The sequence below is a fragment of the Ambystoma mexicanum genome, chromosome 3p (genome assembly GCF_040938575.1).
Source record: "Ambystoma mexicanum isolate Mex_15411 chromosome 3p, UKY_AmexF1_1, whole genome shotgun sequence".
Lineage (NCBI taxonomy): Eukaryota > Metazoa > Chordata > Amphibia > Caudata > Ambystomatidae > Ambystoma > Ambystoma mexicanum.
In genome coordinates this window covers 706139212-706161736 of record NC_090925.1, presented here as the reverse complement: position 1 = coordinate 706161736, position 22525 = coordinate 706139212, and the positions used below count along the sequence as shown (strand labels likewise).

Sequence of the window (22525 nt, the reverse complement as noted above, 5' to 3'; positions counted from 1 at the left end):
TTCTGCCTGAAAGTACAGGAGGACTGTGTTCAAGACTGACCGACTGGGGTAAGTATCCTCCCTCCACACCCGTATGATTTCAGTCCCTCTGGCGCCCTCTCCTCACCTTGTGGTAGAATTAGGCATGCTTTCCGTCCTGTCTTCTTTTCAGGGGCGCATTGTCTTTCATGGGCGAGAGCGGTCCAGTTACTTCAATGACGCCGGCCCGTTTGATATTGTTCAGGTAGGTCTTATTGCTGTTCTTTAGTTTTGTTGCTATCCTGCATGCCTTTCTTTGTTTAAAATGTCTCTTTTTTCTCCCTTAGGTATGCGGAGCTTCAGCGTGGTGAACTGGCTTGGTTGAGACCCGCTGGTAAACTTTGGCGCATTAAGAGTGCTATGATGCGGTAAGTAAGCGCTATGCGCAGCGCTGCGAAGTCTTGCCTTTGCTAACCTGTGTTTTCCTTCCTTGTAGGTCACGGTGTTCTTCAGCGCAAGTGGAATGTTCGGAGTGGTGCCAGCCGAGAGACGACCAGCCAGGTAAGCCTTTTGAGCAGTTCGTAATTTGTAAATGTCTCTACTGCTTTCTTTAATGTTGCCTCTATCTTCCTCTTTCAGGTCGTTCTGTCCGGGAGGCATGCAGATTCGAGGAAGCTGTTCTCAGTAGCTGCGCGTGTTTAAAGATGAAGACTGCAGGTGAGATGCTGCTGCTAATGATGTTCCTTTTGTCTCCTTGCTGGTTCTGCTTCTCCGAGGTTCGAGGGAATTGCTGGACACGGTGAGCGTCACGTTGCAAGCTGCAAAGTAACGCGAAGCGTGTTGTCTTGCTCGGGTGTGGTTTAAATAGCCCCAATAAAATAGTCCAGGAAAAGTAGTCCCTAGGCTACCACACCCAAAACACTAGACCGTATAGCTTGGTTCTTAGAAACCAAGCTATGTGGATGTCTCCATGTTGGCTGACAATAATAAAGTAGTTCCCAAGCACATTGTTTATTCATGGTGTATGAGCCTGGTGCCATAGGCGCCAGGACTGGCCACATGAGGGCTTTTGAAGAGGATGCCAGGCTCTAGAGGCCTGAGTCCTGACTCCACCTGGCCAATGGGTTTGCCAGAGGGGGTTTTGGGCGAGGGTCGTAACAGCTCGATGGCACCTTCAGACCCCCGGGGAGCTTGGTCCTTGGGTCGCACTAACACTGGACGGGCATCTGGCTTGCCACGATCGCTTTTTCGGTCTTGCAGTCGCTGATCTAGTTGCACTACGAGGCTAATGAACTCAGCACAATCCCAGGGTGGATCCACCACTTGAGCTAACACATCCTTCAACTCTCCTCGCAGGCCCCGATGGAACAGGGTAGTGTGCTTGTCCTCGGGCCAATCAGCCTCTACCACCAGTCTATTGAAAGTGGCAATATATGTTAACAGGTACTGGTTCCCTTGTCGGAGGGACAGAAGTTCGTTATCTAACACCTGTCCATGGTGGCGTCGGACGAAAAGCTTTTCCAGCTCCCTCTGAAACCCTCCAAAGTCCTGCAATAAGGAATCATCCCGACTGACGAATGGCACCGACCCATCAGTTGCACTCCCACTGAGGTAGGAAAGAACAAAGGCCACCCGTGACTGGTCGGTTGGGAATGCCCCGCGCCTGCACAGAAAATGAAGGTGACATTGGTTCATAAAGGTCGCATACCGTCGGGGATCACCCGAGAACCGCTCTGGAGGGGCTAGTGAATTGTGGGGCTAGTGGGCTAGCGAACGTCACGCTGCAAAAGCAGAATAACGTGAAGCGCGTGCCTCGGGTCGGGCGTGGTTTAAATAACCAGCAGGTATCCCAGGTGGCTTAGGGGCGGACCCCGCCCTGAAGCTAGCCTGTTGTCGCAGTTCCCCGATAGTCTTCATGGGGGCCGCCATGTTTCCCGATTGTACATTGGAAACCATACCTGCCAAGTGCACCTGGTGCCAACGGCGCCAAGATTGCGTCCAAGGCACCCGCAACGGGCTAGTGTGGGCCTTTCTGGCCTTGGAACAGTACTGAGATGAAGGCCATGGTGCCCAAGACCCACAGCCAGGGTTCGGGGTCGTGACAGTTGCTCTCCCATCTCTCTTTCAGTAGACTGAGGGGACCTCGTACTGGGTGTCCAAACAGAAGCTCAAAGGGGCTAAACCCTACTCCACTCTGTGGCACCTCCCGGTAGGCGAACAGAAGACATGGCAGGAGAATATCCCATTTTCTCCTAAGGTGCTTTTTCCAATCCACCTATTGTGCCTTTGAACCGCTCAACAAGCCCAATTGTTTGTGGATGGAAGGATGCAGAGAACCTTTATGTCGCTCCACACTCTTCCCACATAGCCTTTATATATGCAGATATGAAGTTTGATCCTCTGTCAGGAATTACTTGTGGCACCACCTGACTTGCCAGAAGCTTGATAAGTCTGATAGAACCGGACAAATTCCTTAAACCTTACGCTGACCTGCGGCCAGTAAAAGTGCTGAGGCAAACGGTCCAATGTCTAAATATCTCCCCAATGACGCGCTAAAGAAATTTGGTGTGCCAAATCCAACAGGAACTTTCTGTGGCATTGAGGAATCACCAACCTTCTGGTGCCCTCACACGCAGTCCAACTTCCCAGTACACGTTGAACAGACCATGGGCCTCGCCCTTAGCCTGCTCCTCCGCCTGCTTCCGCAGGCCCTCCAGAGTGGGACACTCTTTCTGGACTTTAAAGCAGTCAGTCTGATCTGGGCCCCCAACTGATGTAAACTCAGCCAGCTTGGGCAGGCCCTTCAGATCTGAGCTCACCTGGTCCTCCACATCAGGTTCCTGTGCTGCGCCAGGCAAATTTGAAATGACTGAATCCCCTGCTACCAAAGTAGGGTCCTCAGTGTCTACTGGCCACTTTCCCTCTGGAGCAGGCGACTCAGCAGTCTGTGGGACTGAACTAAGGGCTACCGGCCACTCCCGTTAGTCCAAAAAGCGCTCTGGAAGCACTCCAGGCACTAGGGCTCTGAGAGTGTTCAGTCTGCCAATCTCTTTGGCCCTCAATCAGGTAAGCGCTGTGACTATCATCGGGATCAGGAAGATCATTACCCAACAGAAATGGGACAGGGATGGAGTCTTTCACCACTACACAATGATGGGTCATTTCACCTCGCCAGCTGAACTCTTCTATCACCATGGGGCACTTACTTTTCCATAAAACCCATTGATGCTACAATCAGGCCCATCAGTATACTGGCCTGGCTGTACCCACTGCTGGGTGAAGTAGTGAGGCTAGCCACAGTGTCTCGGGCCGCAGGAGTTTTGTGTCTATTGATTCACATGTTATAGATAGAGTTGAGTATTATTGAGAACTGGGATCTCTTCTGGAGATCTGGTACCGTTCCCACTCAGTGTAACCAATCCACATTCAGCCACTCCTTGGCCTAGTGGGAAGTCCTGCTCTAGGAGGCCCATACTAATGATGGCCTCTTCCATGAGTCCAACATTCACTATGGCTTGCTTGGGTAAGCCCTTGCATGCAGAATCCCCTATGGCCCAGCTCCTTACACACAAAAAAACCTTTGGGTGGTAAGGACATATGTCTCCCATTGTTACAAGTGCCCACACTCTTCTTTTCAGTGTGTACAGCTGAACTACAGTTTTGGGATTTCCCTTCCTACTTTTGGGGATCTGACTTCAAAGAGAATTGTTTTGGACCTTTGTCCTTCCCATCCTTGTTTACATTTTCGTCCGCCGAATTCTCTTCCGGTTTGGGTGTGCTCACCTGAGCCTTTTTCTGAACTTGAGTACTCACAAACTGCTCAGCAGCTTTGCAAGGTCCCTAAGGTCTGTGATAGTCTTGTTAACAAGATGCTGGTGTAGGTCAACCCCACAATTCTTTAATACATGCTCACACGCAATCAAATTGCACATCCATTTACATGTGTAAACTTTGTTACCAGCCATCCACCTGCTCAGATATTTCAATTACAAGTGTGTGAACGCTTCAACTGTCTGCCCACTTTTCATTCTGAGCTTTCTGAAGCTCTTGAGATACTGTTCCCGAGGAGGGCCGCCTTCATGTTCTTATAAATGAGCCTTTCCTCAGGAGTTAACTGAAGAATTGCATCAGCCCCTGGTGTTGGTAAGCGACGCATCAGGGCTGCACCCCACAGTACCCTGTCCACCTCCTGTGGCTGAAAGCCAGCTTGAGCATTCAAATCAGTCATAAATATCCTTCCCCACTTTGTAAGCCTGCACTAAGTCTTAGGGGATGTACCATCGGGGCGTATCCCGGGCACTCTGGTTTGAGCCGCTGCTGCTTTCCCTCAAGGTGGATTTGCTGACCTCCTTCTTCTCTTCAAGGGCCAGCACTTTTCTGTTCCCCTAGCGCTAGTCTCCTCTTCTCTAGCAGGATCTTTCTAGCCGCTACCTCATTAACAGCTGTAATTATTACTGGACCACTTAGAGACTGTGCTGAGGCCTGGGACCTGCCGGACGCCACACTGGCCCCTGATCTCACTGAAACTCTATAGTGTTGAGAAAGCATGCTTGCCCCCCCAGTGGGATGGTTGGCGAGAAACACTGCTCATGCTGTCTTCCCCATCCTCTTCCACTACCCCTCCCGGAACGTCTTCTTAATTCGGGTACAGGTACCCTTGCCCGTCCCCTGGGGTCTTCCCCACAACCGCCCTTGCTTATACCCAAGCTTGGAAGCTGGTAAGAAACCCGGGTTTATTATTCTTAGTGCTGTGGGAAAGTCCCCTCTCTTGACATAGGGCACGCAGGACATCCTTAGTCATGCCTTTACAGTCTCTATGTAAAGGTCCATGACGATTACAAATACCTAGCAGTGTCTAAAGGTTGCCTGCTACAGTACTTTTATCGTTGTGTGACTAAGCTGTGCACAAGGATCCAACCAGATCCGACCGCCTGCCACCAATGTGATGCATCAACTTCCGGGGTAACAGAGTTCCAGGGATGAATATCGGTTTCTAAACCATCAATCAGCCCCACACCTCTAGTACACCAGAAGAGATCTGAACAGATTGGAAACACAATTCAATTATAAACTTACTTGTCCAATTTTGGTAACGTGGATGCAACCACAGGCTTATCTCCGAAAAGTCAAAAATCGTTGGTTAGTTGCAACACAGCAAAAATGAATTATTACCCAATGATAAAAGGGACTGTCCAGTCAAGGTTGTACAAAAAGATCTACTTCATTATTATCACAACAGACAGTTCTAGCACACTACGAAATACAATCCACCCTGAAATGGAATGCCGAGGACAGACCGTATCAAAGAGGAAAAGGGATGCACTCTGGATACTGACAGGAGGTAGTCGGTATAGTAATGAATCACAACAGTTCAAGGATAAATGGTTTCAGCACAAAGGGAACAATGACCTGTAAAATGTCACTAGGGGCCTTTGGGGAAGGACCAGAGGGACAGAACCACAATGTACCTTGTGCTTGTAGAGGTTCTTGGTGCTCAACAGTGTTGAGTCAGTTTCAGGCCGCTTTGTAGCTTCTGTGACGGAGTTCAAAATGGGAGACAGCTGCGGGTATCAGGTGGCAGGCATTTTGGAGAGTGAGGCTGGATGGACGGCTGCAGGCTGGCCTACATGGTGGGTCGGGGTCAGGAATCATTGGCTCAGTGCTGGTTGGCATTTCTGAAGCACTGCTCCAGGCGTCTCGGATCACTTTAGCGACTGCGGAGTAACAGTTAGCGAGGCAGTTGGTTGCAGCTCGAGGGTCTTGACTGGTTCGAAAATGTCCTTGAAGGTGGACGTCGGTAGATGCTTGTCTATGCACTCCTCCTACCTTCTTCACTGGGCTTGTGTCATCCTTTAAGGGGGATGGCCCAAAACTGAGGAGAGGGTTGCAGGCAGATGCCTTGTCCTCGGTTTGGTTCAGAGATTCTCTGGCACTTTCCACCTAGGAAGCTTGCTGCAGGGCCTAGCCAGGCACTTTGCGTGCTGGTTTGGTACCCATTCTGGAGCTGCTGGAGGGTGTTCTGGATTCAGTATCTCCCTCTGCTCATGGGAGATATTTAGGGGCGGGATCTTGCTTCCTTCTTTGATGTCCTGGCCTTCCTTTACTGGTGGAAGATGTAAGGCAGCCAGTGCATTCAGCCAGGGTCCAATGCTGAGTTCTTCTTCCTACTCCTTGCAAAGTCTTCAGATGATCTGCCCAAAAGGGGGGCTCCTCCCTTTTTTAAAGCCAAATGGGCAAACCTTAATGAACCAATCCTGGGTCCCCACCAACAATTTCCTGTATGCATGAGGTCATAACCAGAGTGCTTTGTAATAGAAAAGGGAAAGGGATGAAAACATGTAATACTAAGTCCCATCCATCTTCCTGTCTGTTGTGTTTCAAAGGGTCACTCTAGTTAATGGAGCTCTATGTGGTTCCTGATTAAAGCAGCAGGTGTCCCGTGAAGCTGTGGCATGACCAGAATGGCTGGCTTCTGCAAACCACATTCTCGTACCTTCTGAATGGTGTCCACCTGCGGGGATGACTATTGTAAACTGCTGTCCCAGGCATGACAGTTCACTGCCCTTGATTCTGAGAGACGGGAGCTGGCTTCAGGTTGACACAGATTTCTATCAAAGGTTGTTGGGGTTTCCTGTCTCTGTTGTTAACCTCTGCAGCCACTCCCCAAGTAGGCCTGTTTGAAGTATACCCTATCAGTTTGCTAATTATGTTAATTGCTGCCACCATTCTGCAGGGCTCAACAAAAGGACATGGTGGATCCATGGAGCCTTTGATAGTTAATTAGGCTGGCCATGGCATGAGGAAAGTTTTGCCCTCCCCCTTCTGAGTGGACATGGTGTACTATTGGCAGTCATTTCCCAACTAAATATGACAGGGGGATGGCGCCTGTAGGCTCTGTCCACCCAGAATACACAGGTCTAGGTGTACATCGTGCGGTGAGCATAGAAAAATGTGTGCGGATTAGCCCCACGTATTTACCATCATTCAATTAAAAAAAAAAAACAGGCAAGAGGACACCCACCGGTCTAATTCCTTACAGTGCGACTGGAAAAAGTGACATTTAAAGAAACGTGGACCAGCATCTCACATTCGTCTGTCATTCCCCGGGCTTCCTGTGGGAATTGGTATTCAGTTTATGGTTTTACATCTTAGTTCTACATTTTCCCATTGTTTGCCCACCTTACAACTGAACAAATGAAAGATAAACCAAATCTTTATGTTCCCTCTCTTACCTTGTGATCATTTGGTCAAGTTGTTATAAAGGCCCTGCCAGCCATATTCACCCATAGAAAGAAAAGAACATCCTCTGTACTGGGGCCACGCTTCTGGAATTCTCTGCCACTGGACATTAACTTGATTCCTGAAGTCATGATTTTCAGGAGAACCATGAAATAATGTTTGCTTGGCTCCCATTTGCTCCCTTGACCCTTGAGTAGTTTTTCATCTTACATGTCCCACCCAAGCAAAATCATACAGGCACATAGCCTCTCTTATTCCCCCATATCCTACGTCGTTTCCTCTTTGTTAAACTCTCTCTGGCTCTCCTGCCCGCTCCCAGCATGTGTTCCCTTGCTTATTTACTACCTCCAAGTCTCTTTTGCTACTTTCTTCTCCTCTGACACCTTTGCAGGTAGTTATTCATTTGAGGTCTGCCTCCCACCCCCTCGAACTCCCAGTTCCACTTAAGAAGTGGGTGGAGAACGGGGCTGCAATCCTTTGACTCACGGCAGTTTTCAATTTTTTCTCCAGGCTTGTAAGAAAAGTTGTGGCCAAGCAAAAATTATCAAAAACTGTGGCTGTCGCATGTGGGAGTTCCCTGCACCCAAAGGACCCGAAGTGCCACTGTGTAATATCAGCGAGATGACTGTCAGTAAGTGAGCACTCTCACTCAGTCTGTTCACCCGTCATACGTCTGCAACTGCCTCTGGCGCACTTCTGTTCGTTGTCCCCTTCAACTCTGCCTCTGCTCAGTCTCTAACTCTATGCAACGCCTCTCTTTCGCGCCTGATTGGCTCTTCCCTAAATCCTGTCTGTTTCCTCTGCTACCAATCTGCTTACAACTTTATTGTGTCTGATGGATCACCCGTCTCTTCTCTTGGCTTCCTGTTGTAAGTCCTGTCTCTGTTTTATGTGCGCTTTGAGGCCTGCAGGTGAGTAGCGCTATACAAGAATTACAAATAATAAAATAAATAAATGCAATCCATCACTGCCTCTTCCATTGCTTCTTCTTTATGCCCATCTCATTCTGAGCCTCAATCCATTGCTGCCTCTTCCATTGCCCCTTCTAAATGCCCATCTCATTCTGAGCCTCAATCCATCCCTACCTCTTTCATTGCCTGAGCCTCAATTCTTCACTGCCTTTTCCATTGCCGTTCCATTCCATTCTGAGCCGCAGTCCATCTCTGCCTCTTTCATTGTCGCTTCTTTATCCCCATCTCATTCTGAGCCTCAATCCATCCCTGCCTCTTCCATTGCCCCTTCTATATGCCGGTCTCATTCTGAGCCTCAATCCATCACTGCCTCTTTCATTACTCCTTCTATATGCCTGTCTCATTCTGAGCCTCAATTCTTCACTGCCTTTTCCATTGCCCCTTCTATATGCCTCTCTCAGTCTGAGCCGCAGTCCATCTCTGCCTCTTTCATTGCCGCTTCTTTATCCCCGTCTCATTCTGGGCCTCAATCCATTGCTGCCTCTTCCATTGCCCCTTCTATATGCTGGTCTCATTCCGAGCCTCAATCCATCTCTGCTTCTTTCATTGCCGCTTCTTTATACCCATCTCATTCTGAGCCTCAATCCATCGCTTCCTCTTTCACGGCAGCCTTTTCCTCATTTTAGCTTGTTTCTCCACTGCTCTTTTGTATTTTTCAGGACAGAGTCTGATTCAGTTACCTTTTGTCTCTCCTCAGATCATTGTGTGTCCCTGTATGAGTACAAACTTTCTCATGACCTACTGAGGTGCCACTGCCCCCTGCAGTGTGAGTGAGTATCCATTCAGGTTCACTCATAGTGCTTTTGAGGGCACCAAGAATATGTGTAAGCACTGTATGCATAGCTGTCTGTGCAACAGGAAGTAGTTTGGGTGCAGCAGGAAGTGGCGTGAGTGAATTAAGCAGTAGTGCGAATGCAGCAAGCGCAGCGTGAGTATAATAGGGAGCCAAGTGAGCAAAGCAGTGTGAGTGCAGGAGAGAGCAGACTACAGGTGATAGGTGTGCGTTTTGGAGGCAGTGTGGGTTTGTGTGCGGCTATCTGAATTCAAGGGGCAGCGAGATTCTGGTATATGGTGGTAAGTAAACAGCAGGTGATGGTATGAGTATGGATGGGTAGTCAGTGTTGTGCAGTGTGACAAATCAACCTCGGGGGCACCAGTGGTCCAGGGATGAATATTGATTTTTGAACCATCAATCAGACCCACACCTCTAGTACACCGGAAGGGATCCAAGCAGATTGGAAACACAAGCAAATTCTAAACCTCCTTGTCCAATTTTGGTAATGTGGACGGAACGGCAGGCTTATCTGTACATTGTGCTGTAGGTGAGCTTGGTGCTCGACAGGGTCGAGTCAGCTTCAGGGTGCCTTGCAGGCTTCTGTGACACAATTCAAGACGGGAGTCAGCTGCGGGTATCAGGCAGCAAGACAGTATGGTGAGCAAAGCTGGTCAAACGGTTGCAGGCTGGCCTACACAGTGGGTCAGGGTCAAGAAGCAGTATCCTTGTGATGTTAACGAAAAATGTTATAACAAAAAAATGTTTACCGAAAGTTAAATACTGAAAAATGACTACATTCTTTTATTTTATTTTATTGGTGCGGTCCCCCACCCAAATCCCCACTTTTGCAATGCTTATTAACCACCCAACCTGCTCCCCACCCTTTTTAATCCCTTACCCCTCCCCCGCCCCCATACATATATTTAATAACAGATTCAGTGATTTTTCGGTATTTCAGTTTCATTAAAAATGTTATTCGTTATACATTTTTCATTAACATCACTGGATACCCAGGAATCATTGTCTCAGTGTTAGTCCGCGGTTCTGAAGCACTAGTCGAGATGTCTCGGATGTCTTTAAGTGACTGCGGCTTGACAACTGTCTGCGTTGCAGTCGATTACAGCTCGAGGGACACAACTGGCTCGAAAATGTCTGCTAAGGCAGACGTCGGCAGATGCTCGTGGAGGCACTTCTCCTAGCTTCTTTAATGGGCTTGTGTCGCCCAAAGCTGATGAGTGTGTTGCAGGCAGCTGCCTTGTGCTTGGTTTCGGGTTCAAAGACTCTCTGGCACTTCCTACCTAGGAAGCTTGTTGCAAAGCCTTGCAGAGCACACTGTGTGCTGGCTGGGAACCGGTTCTGGATCTGCTGGAGAGTACTCTGGATTCACCATCTCCCTCTGTTCCCTGCCAAATGTTTAGGGGGGGTTTGCTTCCCTCTTTGGAGGTCCTGGCCTTTCTTCACTGGCAGAAGATTGCTACTCCTTGCAAAGTCTTCAGATGATCTGCCAAAAGAGGGGCTCAGCCCTCTTTTAAAGGCAAATGGGCGTCAGGGATTGGTGTAGCCTAAGCCTACCTTAAATAACCAATCCTGGGCCCCCACCGAAAATCTCCTGTATGCATGAGATCATAACCAGAGTTCTTTGCAACAGAAAAGGTAAAGGGGTGAAAACATGTAATACTAAGTCCCACCCATCTTCCTGTCTGTTGTGGATCAAAGGTTGTCTCTGGTTAATGGATCTCTCTTCAGTTCCTGACTAAACTGGCAGGTCTTCCTGGAAGCTGCAGTGAAACCAGACTCTCTGGCTCTTGCAAATCTCTTCCCCTTACCATGAATGGGGTCACCATGCAGGGTGAACTACTGTAAACATGCAGTTACAGACATGACAGCTCACTGTCAATTGATACTGAGGGCTTGAGCTCGCTTCAGGTTGACAGTGCATATGAAAGTTTGTTGGGATTTCCTATCGCCTTTGTTAACCTCTCCAACCAGGTCCCACATGGCCCTGTTTGAAGTACACTCTATTAGTATGTTAATTATGTTAATGGCTGCCACTTGATGCAGGGCCCAACAAAAGGACAGGGCAGCTCTATGGAGCATTTGTTAGTTAATTAGGCTGTTCTTGCCAGGGGAAAGGTTTGGTCCTCCCCTTCTGGAGATGCATTGTGTACTCCTCCTGTCACATATGACAGGGGGGACTGCGCCTGTAGACTGTGTCCACCCAGAGTAGATGGGTTTTTGCGTATGCGTGTGCGGTGAGCATAGAAAAATGTGCGCAGATTAACTCCGCTCGCTCATTTCCCGGAGGTCGATCTACCATCATTCAATTTAATTTAAAACGTTCCAAAAAGCCCAGGTGATCGCACACCCACCGTGCAGATGGTTGAATTTGTCACATGCAGGCAGCGGGGGGCAGTCTGGGTGAAGCAGGTGCCAGTGTGAGTTCAGCAAGGTGCAGTGTAATTGCATAAGATGGCAGGGTGACTTATGCACCAAATGGTGGTGTGAGCAGAACAGCGAAACAAGGGTGAACATAGCCACTGGTGGCGGGATAGCAGGAGGTGGTAACACAGCTATCGAAAGGGGAAGTGTGAATGCAGCAGACAGCAGTGTGAGTTGCGATAGGGTCACCTTTTGGGGTATCGTGAAATGAATCTGGAGTACTCTGGGGATCAGGGGAACCCCACGCTACGTAACGCAGTCCATGAGTGTGGAGTTCGAGGGATCTATCAGAGCTCCCCCAGTCTCCATCCATTATGCCCCATTGCATACTCTGCGGTCACCCCTTCAAGCAGTAAGGGGCCGAAACAGCGAGAAAACCAGCCTCGGGAAAGGTTTGGCATTATAACAGTGCACACATGGACTTTGCTGCTCCATCCAGCATCCGTTTGCTGGTCCGTAACGGGCCCAGGACTCTTTGAAGTCAGCCCCTGAGCTGTACAAGCCCCAAAGTGGACAGCAGAATGGAGCCCAATGAGAACCGGCTGCTGGTGAGGATAGGCCGGCCATGAGAGCATACGGCTCTGTGCTAATACTCTGAGAGAGAGTGACTGTGCTCACTGGCAACCTCGGCAGTCAGAAAGCCACTAACATGCCTGGCCCTGATCCCAGGGTGGCAGCTACGTGAGGCCCTAGGCCTCAGGCACAGGGCTACTGCCTGAGCCACCTTAAGAGAGGCACCATAACTCCTGTACATAATGGGATCACCTGAGCATGCATGTGTGGAGGCAGTGGAGCACATGACGCGCCACCAAGCATGTCAGCCCGGGCGAAAGGTAGTATAGAGTATTTTCGAGGCGATCCAGGCAGAAGGCTTTTAAGCAGCTCCTAAATGGGAGTTAATTCCTGACATGTCACATATTAATCACAACATTGAGTATCATGTAGAGGCATATGATACTTCAGACACGGATACAGAGAGGCAGGCAGGTTATGCTTCCTGAAGATGGTCATGTGACCGAAATGCATTGGACATCAACATTTGCCTCTGTCTTTGGATTAAAGAATCTTTTTAAGAGAGCAAGTTTTTGAGAGAATTGAATTTGATTTATTATCTTACTACACAAAAGTATTGTCAGACGTTTGAGTGAATATTCTGAAGAGTTATTACGTCAGCACACTCATTTTCACAGTTTTCTTTTTCGTGTATTATTACACACGAGGTCCTTTCACTGCCTTGGGTCAACGCCCCCAAGAACAGTTTCCCGGCACACAATTGCTCGGGTGTCGGTGGGGCCACCCACCATAGTTGGTTGCAGGGATCACCCCGATGGGCCGTGATGACACGGACCCGGACAATGGCCTGGGGGCACCCAGGCTAACACACAGGACAGCGCCGGGGTTGCTCAGCAGGAGCACCAGCAGCTCGCTGCAGAGTTGCCGGTCAGCGACTCTGGGACCATCGGATGCAGAGTTGCCCACCAGGGACTCTGCAGATATGAGGGCAGGGCATAATGGACAGTGTTGCCCAGCATGGTCACTGTCCGTGTGGAGGGTCCTGCAGCAGCGGGCCCTCCGCCTGCTACGCAGCACCAGCATCGCGCTGCTGTAATAACACACCCAGCAGGCAGGGCTCCAGTGTATCAACCGATGAGCTGGAACTGGCTCATCCTTTTCATTGTCTTGGGTCACATGGTCACCAACATGTGGCCTTCGCGCAAGCCCTGGGAGATACCATGCTCCTACGAGGGGTGACACACCACAAGCAGGAGGCGAGGAAGCCAAATAGAGCGCACTGTGGGAAAGTTAAGATTTACAGGAGAGACCAGAGAAAGGAGCCAGATTATACTCCAGAGAAGCAGCAAGAGGGCAGCCTGCTGGGCGCTCTAGCCCGGATCCTGGCGGTAGAGGTGAAGCTTGACAGGAGCCTGCGGATGGCTCATACCCAAGAGTGCTACCCTAGGCTGAATGCACAGGGAATGGTGCACGTCTGCAGCTTGACAGGGACCCAGGTCGGGTGGAGAGACCCCTACCCAGGAGACAGCTAGGGCAAGAGAGGAGAGCTGGAAGGTCTTGCCGCAGCGGGAACCCGTGGAGACCCTAAAAGCAAGAGATGGACACAGGTGTTGACTAGGAACCAAAAGAGGTCCAGAAAATAATGGTCAAAGTGGCCCCATAGTACACAATTTCAGCAAGCTCAAGCCTTTTCCTATGGGAACATTTGGAAATACCACACAAAAGAGTCCCCGGGTGCAGAGCCCAGAGTTTCCTATAGGCCTGTCCACCCCTGGATGGAAACTGCAAGACATTGGGCCATAAAGCGCACCCGGGGGCCCCTAGGTCAAGAGGGGTCATCTGAAATGTGTTGCCCGGGTAGGAGTGTGCCAGGGCTACAGAGCCCCAGGGCACTATTCATTGTTGGGATCATCTGCCAAAGCCAAGCAGAGAAGTGTGCTGGGCACCTGGACTCCCTGAGAGGGTGAGTGCACTGACAGACACTCCCCCGTGTCCAGATGCCCCTGGAACTGTGTGGGTAAGAGTAGTGACTGGTCACTGGCCCGAAGACATTGGGCCCTCTTAGCATAGGCCCTCGCTTGGTTTGATTTATCCCTCCACCATGACACCGTTACTTATCTCCCCCTTTTTTAGCTGCTCCCCACTCCGATAGGCATTCCTGTGCCCCTGAGGGCAGAGAATAAACACAGTGTTGAAATATCCCTGTGGGTTGCATGACAGGTGGTATCTCCCTCGTGGTGGAGTACAGCAGAGAGCAGTGTGCATGCAGCATGGATCAGTGTTACTGAAGGAGTGATCCGCAGCCAGGAGCAGTTTGTGTACAGCTGGTGGGGATGTGAATGCACCAGGGAGCATTGTGGATGCCACAGGCGGTGTCGTATGTGCAGTGAGACCCACATGCTGCAGTGTGAGTGCAAAATGCTGCAGTGTGAGTGCGACAGGGGACATGTGAGGAGTCGTGTTAGTGCCTCAGCAGAATGCAGCATTCCATGGTGTAAGCCCAAAAGGTGTTGGTGGGGGTGCGGCATGGTGCAATGGGAGCAGTGGGAGTGCAGCAGACAGCGGCATAGGAGCATTCGAGAGCAGTGTGAGTGTGACAGGGAGCAATGGGATGCAGTGGTGGTGGCCAGTGCAGCGAGTCTAGCATGAAGTATTGTTGAGTCTCCCATGCCGCGTAAAGCCTTCCTGCCACATTGTCTAACCACCGTGTAGCAGGCAGCAGTGTGAATGAAGCATGTGGCAGTCATAGTTCAGCAGGCAGTCGAGTGAGTGCAACAGGATGCAGTGTGGTGGTGCAGGCCCAGTAGACCCTGTTCACCTTTCTCAGTATGTACTTGGTGGTGCCAGATGTAGAGTTTCACTCTGGATTCTCCTCTTTCCTCGTAGAGAGGAGATCTTCGAGCTCACCTTGTCTTCAGCTCAGTGGCCCAGTGCCATTTACTTGGTAAGGTCTGTGTAGCATGTCTCTTTCTGTTGTCCTCTCCTGTGTCACCTGCATGTCTCCCCACCTATTGCAGGCATGCGTGTGACTCTATGCAGAAATCAGTGCACCGTACACCCTTAGCCCTGGTAACCCTTAGCGGCACCTCCTGTGTGCATGCACTCCCAGTGTGAGTTGCACCTACCACTAAATGATTACAAACATTCCCAGAAGTGAAACATCAGTGTTGTGTGGTTCTTGAACTGGTCTTATTAAGACCATTACAGTGGTGATGGAAGTGAGACTAGTGCATGCACCACATGCAACAAGCAATCACCCCACAGCCAGCATGCCAACACCATGGAAAGTTTGATCATCCCACGTGCCACTCTCCCGCCATTGTTCTTTCCTACCCTCTGCAGCCCTCAGTATCCGGGAAGTGGTTGAGCTGCATGTTTCTCACATATTCAAGTGTGGCAGTTGGAGGAAAGAGTTGCGCCAGAGAGACATTGTTCCAGGCTTGTAATTGTGATGGGTTAGGGTTGTCCAACTCCAAGCCTCGAGGGCAGTATCCATGTCTGGTTTTCAGGATACAATGATTCTAAATGTATGCACATTTTTGCTCATGAATATTAATGATGGATCTCCTGAAAACCCATCAGGATTCGAGCCATCAGGTCCAGAGTTGGGCAACCCTGGGGGACAGAGGATGTGTGCCAGAGTGGGGCCAAATCCTAATGCTCCATTTTAGGTTTGCAGAAGCACAAGAACACCAAAAGTGACATTCCAAGGTGAATACGCACATGCATACACTTGATTTCTTAGTCCAGATCCCCTTGCATCCTGCGTGGGCCACAAAGAAATACTGATGCATCACACGGAAAATTGAGTCATCAGACGGGTGGACGCCACCAATTATCTTCGTCCTATGGTCATCATCTGCAAGGTAGGATCTCAAGGACTAAGCATCTTGGTGGACCTCCACAGTGATAGCCCAGTGACAGCTCCCACTCTAGAATCACTGAACTGATAGTACAGCTGAGGAAAGGGAAGATCGTCTCACACAGTGCCATATACACCCCAAGGCCGCTCGGTCTGTCCTCGGCAGCAATACTCTTCCATAGGGAGATTAATCACCTGTTGCAAGACCTGCACAATGTGATATGTTTCCAAGATGACATTTTGGTTTGCAGCAATACCGAGGCGAGCTGCAGTGTTCCACGGGTAGAGCTACTGAGCCATTTGCAGGAGAAACGTTTGAGGTTGCATGAGAAACCCAATGTCTCCTAATATGAGTGGAATACCTTGGGTACACCATAGCCAGGGGAGGTGCTGAACCCAAACACAGCACGGTGAGTGCCAACAAGGGTGCAGCGCCAGCCGCAAACAAACCAAAAACTCTGATCGCTTATGACCAACACAGAAGCCGTGAGAGGTCTCCTCGAGGTACTGAAGAAGTGCACTCTGACACAAAAGGGAACCAAAGGCAGCTCGCCATCCATGTGACCATTCAACGGAGAGCAGAGGACATCCCCCATGGATGACTCCAGGGCTTGAAGCAAAAGAATTCAGGAAAAGTGGTTTCTTTCTCATACAAGATCTTGAAGGAGTCAGGACAAAACTACCCAGGCAGAGAAAGTCTGACACATGTGAGGGCAACCCCTCATTTCCAGTCCGGCATAACGGGGTGGTCTTTCAAACTGAGGCCTGTTCTCAAACCTTTGGTCCACTTTCTAAATCCAGGAGGCACATCCAGGCTACCCAGACTAGTCGCGTATCTCCGTGAGTTCCAGTTTGAATGGAACACCCATGTGGCACCGGAGCCAAGCAGCGGCCTTGTTAAATTGCCCACAACCACATGTATAGGAGAGGAGTTCCTCAAGGTGAGGCCATGGTCAACACAGTAGAAGACTCCATACTGAGTAAAGGTGGCAAGGAGTGTGGATAATGCACGTGATGCACAATGAGGCACTGACAAAATATGGCCCAGAGGTGTGGCCTGGGAAATAGAAATGCTCCACCAGCATGCAGCCATTCCAGGAAGTAGCACCCAAGATCACAGTGAAAACTGGGGAAGTACTTTGAAACCCCTCCAGAAGGGATACAGAAGAGTTGCAATGAATATGCTCTCACTGGTCACATTGGGTGCAACATAACAAGGAGGGCGCTTTGCAAATCCTTCTCCAGACCACGGATGTAGAGATGTCACTGGGAACAGCGGGCAGTCTACAAAATGAGGCACAAGAGATTGCCAATGCTGCAAGCCCGGCTCCACAACATGAAGTGCCCAGACAGACTAGGCTCGGGTGTTGCTAGGTCTGGGAAAGATCTGGAGTTACGGTAATATCGGGACTGTCGGGACTCAGGGCTGTAGCCCCTGAGCTTCTATCCGGGGCTGCAACCAAAAGACCACGTCTATAGCCCCATATCCCCCCACCCACCAGCGACGTCTCCGGCTGAAGATGTGTAGATGTGCAGGGCTCGACGTGATGTTTGGGGCAGAGCCAGCCTTAGGGGTGGGCTGACCAGGCAAACGCTCAGGCGCCCTGCCATTAGCCCCCACCACGCCAGCTCAGGGGAGTCTTTCAAAGAATCCCCTGAGCTGGCGTGGTGGGGGCTCATGGCAGGGTGCCCGGGCGGAACGGAACCACCGGGCTGAGGCCGCCAACAGCACATCACTGCTTTCTTGCACTTTTTCCAGCTTCCCCTCACTAACTCACCCTCCCTTCCTCTTTCAGAGCCGCCAAAGTGCCATGGGACCACTCCGGTGGTGATAGTGCACGGTACAAATATTCTTTAACATTAACATTAACATGAGTGAACCAAGCGTTGAGAGGAAGGCAGGACTGGTGTACAGCGACTCTGCATCCCTGAAAACAACCAGCGGCACCTTGCGTGTGCCGGCACTCCCAGTGCTCATTGCATCTGTGGCTTGATGACGAACTAAAGAACAAGAGGGCAAATACCAGTGTGGTGTAGGTTGAAATTCAAGGTCTCCCCCGAGATGGCGTGGTGGGAGAAGGCGTGGCAGGCGCCCTCTTGAAATTAAATGCGCCCAATAGGTGCGGATCAGCACCTATTGAAAATTAGGCGCACCACCCTCCTCCCCGCATTACCGGGGGCGCACTGTCTGTGGCACCCTGGGGCGCTTACATTCTGTTTACAAAGTTACAAAGAGCAATGAAGCTGACGAAAAACGAGGTGCTAAGAACGTTGCGGTATAGTGGACACTGGGAGGCCTGAGGGCGTCAGCAAGCAACGGCAGCCTTTAACCTTCGAGCCTCCAAGCGCAAATTTAATGTCCCAATTAAAAGGCGGTCTTACACTGTACCAGCCCACTCGACCCCATGGGACAAGACCTCAGATATGCAATGCTCAGAAAATGGCTGGCACTCATTTCATTCAACACCTGGGCGAGCATAGAAATGATGAAGGAAAGTGTCCCATAGACAGGGCTAATCTCAGAGCCTAGGCCGTGAGCTCTTACCTTCTGAGATTGTTTTCCATTTTCGTATTGGTCTGAGTAATGCGCAATATACAACGCAACATTTGAAAGAAAAACGGGGAGACGAGTGGAAAGAGGCCCGGGGTGTCTAGGAATTCAGAATAGGGGAGTCATGTCAACCAACCTTCGTGCACCTCACAGCCATAAATTCCTGCAAGGACACAAAAACAACAACATTCGAGAGGGAAGGAGAGAAGTGCGTGCATGAATACTGCACAGCCAGCGTGACCAACGTAATTAAAGGGGCAGTCTGTCAAACAGGCCCGGGTAGCATCACTGAGAAAGAACACAGGCAATGAAAAGTACAAAAGCAGGCAAGCAAGCCGAGCAAAGAAACTCTGATAAATGAAAAGTGCAAGCGCAGGCAAGTAAGCCGAGCAAAGAAACTCTGACAAATGAAAAGTACAAGCGCAGGCAAGCAAGCCGAGCAAGGAAACTCTGATAAATGAAAAGTGCAAACGCAGGCAAGCAAGCCGAGCAAAGAAACTCTGATAAATGAAAAGTGCAAACGCAGGCAAGCAAGCCGAGCAAAGAAACTCTGATAAATGAAAAGTACAAACGCAGGCAAGCAAGCCGAGCAAAGAAACTCTGATAAATGAAAAGTGCAAACGCAGGCATGCAAGCCGAGCAAAGAAACTCTGATAAATGAAAAGTGCAAACGCAGGCAAGCAAGCCGAGCAGAGAAACTCTGATAAATGAAAAGTACAAGTGCAGGCAAGCAAGCCGAGCAAAGAAACTCTGATAAATGAAGAGTGCAAACGCAGGCAAGCAAGCAGAGCAAAGAAACTCTGATAAATGAAAAGTACATACGCAGGCAAGCAAGCCGAGCAAAGAAACTCAGATAAATGAAAAGTACAAGCGCAGGCAAGCAAGCCGAGCACAGAAACTCTGATAAATAAAAAGTACAAATGCAGGCAAGCAAGCCAAGCAGAGACAATCTGATAAATGAAAAGTACTGGTGCAAGCAAGCCGAGCAAAGAAACTCTGAGAAAACTACACAAACCTCATAGAAGCAAGGGCATCCTGCGGTGGAGACCAAGGGCAGCGAAGTGTAGTGGGGAGTGCGGCGGGGGAAAGGAGGCTAGAGAGTCAGCAAGTAAGATGGATTGGATATTGAATATTGATATTTTATTTCTATCGCGCTCGTACACAGGTGTTTCAGTGTGCAACAAGGCAAGGGAGGGGAACAGGGGAGAACAAAACAGCGATCTTACCAGGCCCAGTGACATTGAGAACGTGCAAGTGCATAGGAGAGGGGGAGGGGAAAAGTGCATGGAAGGGGGGAGAAGTGGAAAGTGCAAAGCAGATGAGAAACTGATAAATAATAATAAATAAATAAATAATAAAGGCAACAAACAGTTGTAGTGCAGCCAGCAATTTGCAAGTGCTAGGTTTAAGGTAGCAGACAGGGTAGGTCTGATATGTGCAGGAAGAAAAAAGGGGGGCTATATGGGTACAGCTACAGACCCCAGTGCAAGGGCTGGCCTGGAGGCAGTGCGGGAGGGTGGCAGGGTGAGCAGGTACCTGGACCCGGAGGACAGAGGGTGGCTAGGTGCACGGTGCCAAGAGAGAACAGATCAGCAGGGGAGTGGGGGAGCGAAGGCAGAAGAAAAGAGGAAGGTCTTGAGGTGCTTCTGGAACCAGAGATGGTTCCCCTCAAGTTTTAGAGTGTCAGGGAGGGTGTTCCAGAGGGAGGCCCCAGCCAAAGACAGAGATATACCCCCAGCTCGTTTCTTTGAAAAACGAGTGACCCTGAGGGAGTTGGAGGTAGAGGAGCGAAGAGCTCGAGGGGGGAGCTATTTGCGTAGGATATCTAAAGGTATTTTGGACCCAGGCCCTAGAAATCCTTGTGGACACTGCAGAGGGGTTTGAATTTAATCCTTGCATCCACTGGGAGCCAATGGAGAGATTGCAGAGCTGGAGAGATACGATCCCAGGGCTTAAGGCCAAGGACAAGTCTTGCAGTCCTGTTCTGGATGAGTTGCAGAGGGCAGAGAGTAGAGGCATGTAGATTTAGAAAGAGGCTGTTACAATAGTCCAACCTAGAGAGAACCAGAGCTTGGGATACCATGAGCTTCTGGGGGAAGGAGAGGACAGGCAGAGTACCTCTGAGAAGGTGCAGTAGGAAGTTTGACTTTTTAGAGACCTCAGAGATGTGGGCGGATAAGGAAAGGGTGGAGTCAAAGATGACCCCGAGGTTCCTAGCCTCGCAGGTGGGGGTAGGAGGAGGGCCAAGGGAAGTCGGCCAGAGAGTGAGTGGAAAGGATGGTGAAGGTGTGCCGATGAGGAGGATCTCCGTCTTGCTGACATTCAGACAAAGATCATTGGCGGGACACCAATCTTGAATGGCAGTTAGGCAATAAGAGATGAGAGAGGGAGAGGAGATGGCCGAGGGCAGCTTGAAAATGAGTTGAGTGTCGTCAGCGTAGCACTGGAAATTTGACCAGAAAATGGCAATGCAGTGGGCAAGAGTTGCCAGGTATTGGTTGAAAAGCCAGAGCGAGAGGTTAGATCCCTGGGGAACACCACAGGTAGGAAGATAGATGATAGGAAAGACCCAAGTTGGACCTGGGAGGGTCGATCAGAGAGGAAAGAGGTCAGCCAGGAGAGAAGGATAGTAGAGTTACTAATGTTATATTTAATTTACTCATGCTATCTCCACACATATATCTAGTCTATTACTTTCTCCATAAGACAATCCATATAGGAGGAAGAGACACACTTTCATCCTTTCACAAAGCACTTATAGAAGCAGAGTAACATATCATAGCGTAAAATATACAGGGAAAAAATATACAGGGAAGGCCATTTAAAAAAATTGATTCAGCACCCACAGAAACACAGTCCGGAACACGGAAAACCATTGGAATGCAGGAAGAGATGCACAATTTAGCAAACATTCTGTGGCGAGGCGGACGCAAAGGAGCTTTGTGGGAAGTAAGGAGGCACTACAGATAACAGATGAGCTGGAAGGATATGCAGTCCCAGGTTAGAGTGAGATAAGCATAATATCTCACAGGGAGGCAGGCAGTTGCTGACAGAGTGGCCATACACTCCCCACACCAACACCCCAGATCACCTTGACCTCAGGCAAGGATATACAAGAACGCAGAAACCCAGCAAAGTTCAAGCACAATCAACGAGACCAACGTTGCACACCGCACAAAAGAAGACAATGGGCGTCATTACGAGTCCGGCATTAACGTTTTACCGGTGCCTGACTTCCCATCAGGCACCGCCGGGAGATTACAACTCCGGCGGCCCGGGAAGTCAGGCACCGGTAAAATGTATGTCCCCATTCCCATAGAGTCGTATAGGACTCTATGGGAGTGGGGACTCGGAAGCACTGGCACTCTTATTAACAGTGCCAGTGCTTCCGTGAAGTGTTTGCCTACCTTGGTCACTGCACCTGGTAGGGTGAAACCTGTCAGGCACAGCGGCCAAGGCAGGCAGACCTGTAATATGCCGGTCCGGAAACAAGGGTGCTGGTGAGCTTACCGGCACTCTTGTTTCCAGACCGGCAAACTTATAATGAGGCCCAATGTCGGGTTGTCCATTTTCCCTTTCTCCTCCCATGTGGCTCTCAAACATGCTGTCTACCCCTATGCACTTGTGCAAGTAGCATGAGTGAACCAAGCGCTGCATTCAAGACACAACCATCCCATTTCCCAGCAAGATTTCCTTCAACACGACATGTCCTCGCTGCAAGCATAGTTTTTTTACTGCACCTTCAACGTGACAGGCAACATCCAATGTAATGTGCCAAAATGAAAAGCTGAATCACGGGATAACGCATTGATTTTCGTGTAGAATCCCTGTAACATCACATAACGTAGGGAATCGGTTTACTTTTACATTACATCGAATGCATGCTCGTGTTAATACCATTCCAATGCCACCAAGCTTGCAATTAAAATGCTTACCTTATAAAGACAATCTTGTTATTTAAATACTGCAAAATAAAGCCAAATGAAGTGTTCTAACACATTTTATCCATTTACTACGCTCACTATTAAACTTACCTTTTTTACTTCACTCACACAACACCAAAACCTATATTGCTATTACCACTATATGCTAATAGCCAAACCTAGGGGAGCAGGGGGGGGGGATCATTACTGCTTGGGATAATAACTCTTCCTCAACTGATCCCAGAATAATGACCTCTCCCTTGCTCCATGAGGCTGCAAGAAAAGCACTGCAGA

At 49.7% G+C, this 22525-nt stretch overlaps 1 protein-coding gene across 1 annotated transcript in view; it reads left to right on the top strand.

Annotated features, from left to right (window-relative positions):
• Window positions 1-22525, top strand: part of LOC138579944 (acid-sensing ion channel 1-like) — a 316805-nt gene that overhangs the window by 124185 nt on the left and 170095 nt on the right. The window contains exons 5-7 of the mRNA XM_069650164.1: window positions 7708-7828; window positions 8866-8938; window positions 14782-14839. Coding sequence (XP_069506265.1) covers window positions 7708-7828; window positions 8866-8938; window positions 14782-14839 — 252 coding nt within the window. The remainder of the gene's footprint in view (window positions 1-7707; window positions 7829-8865; window positions 8939-14781; window positions 14840-22525) is intronic.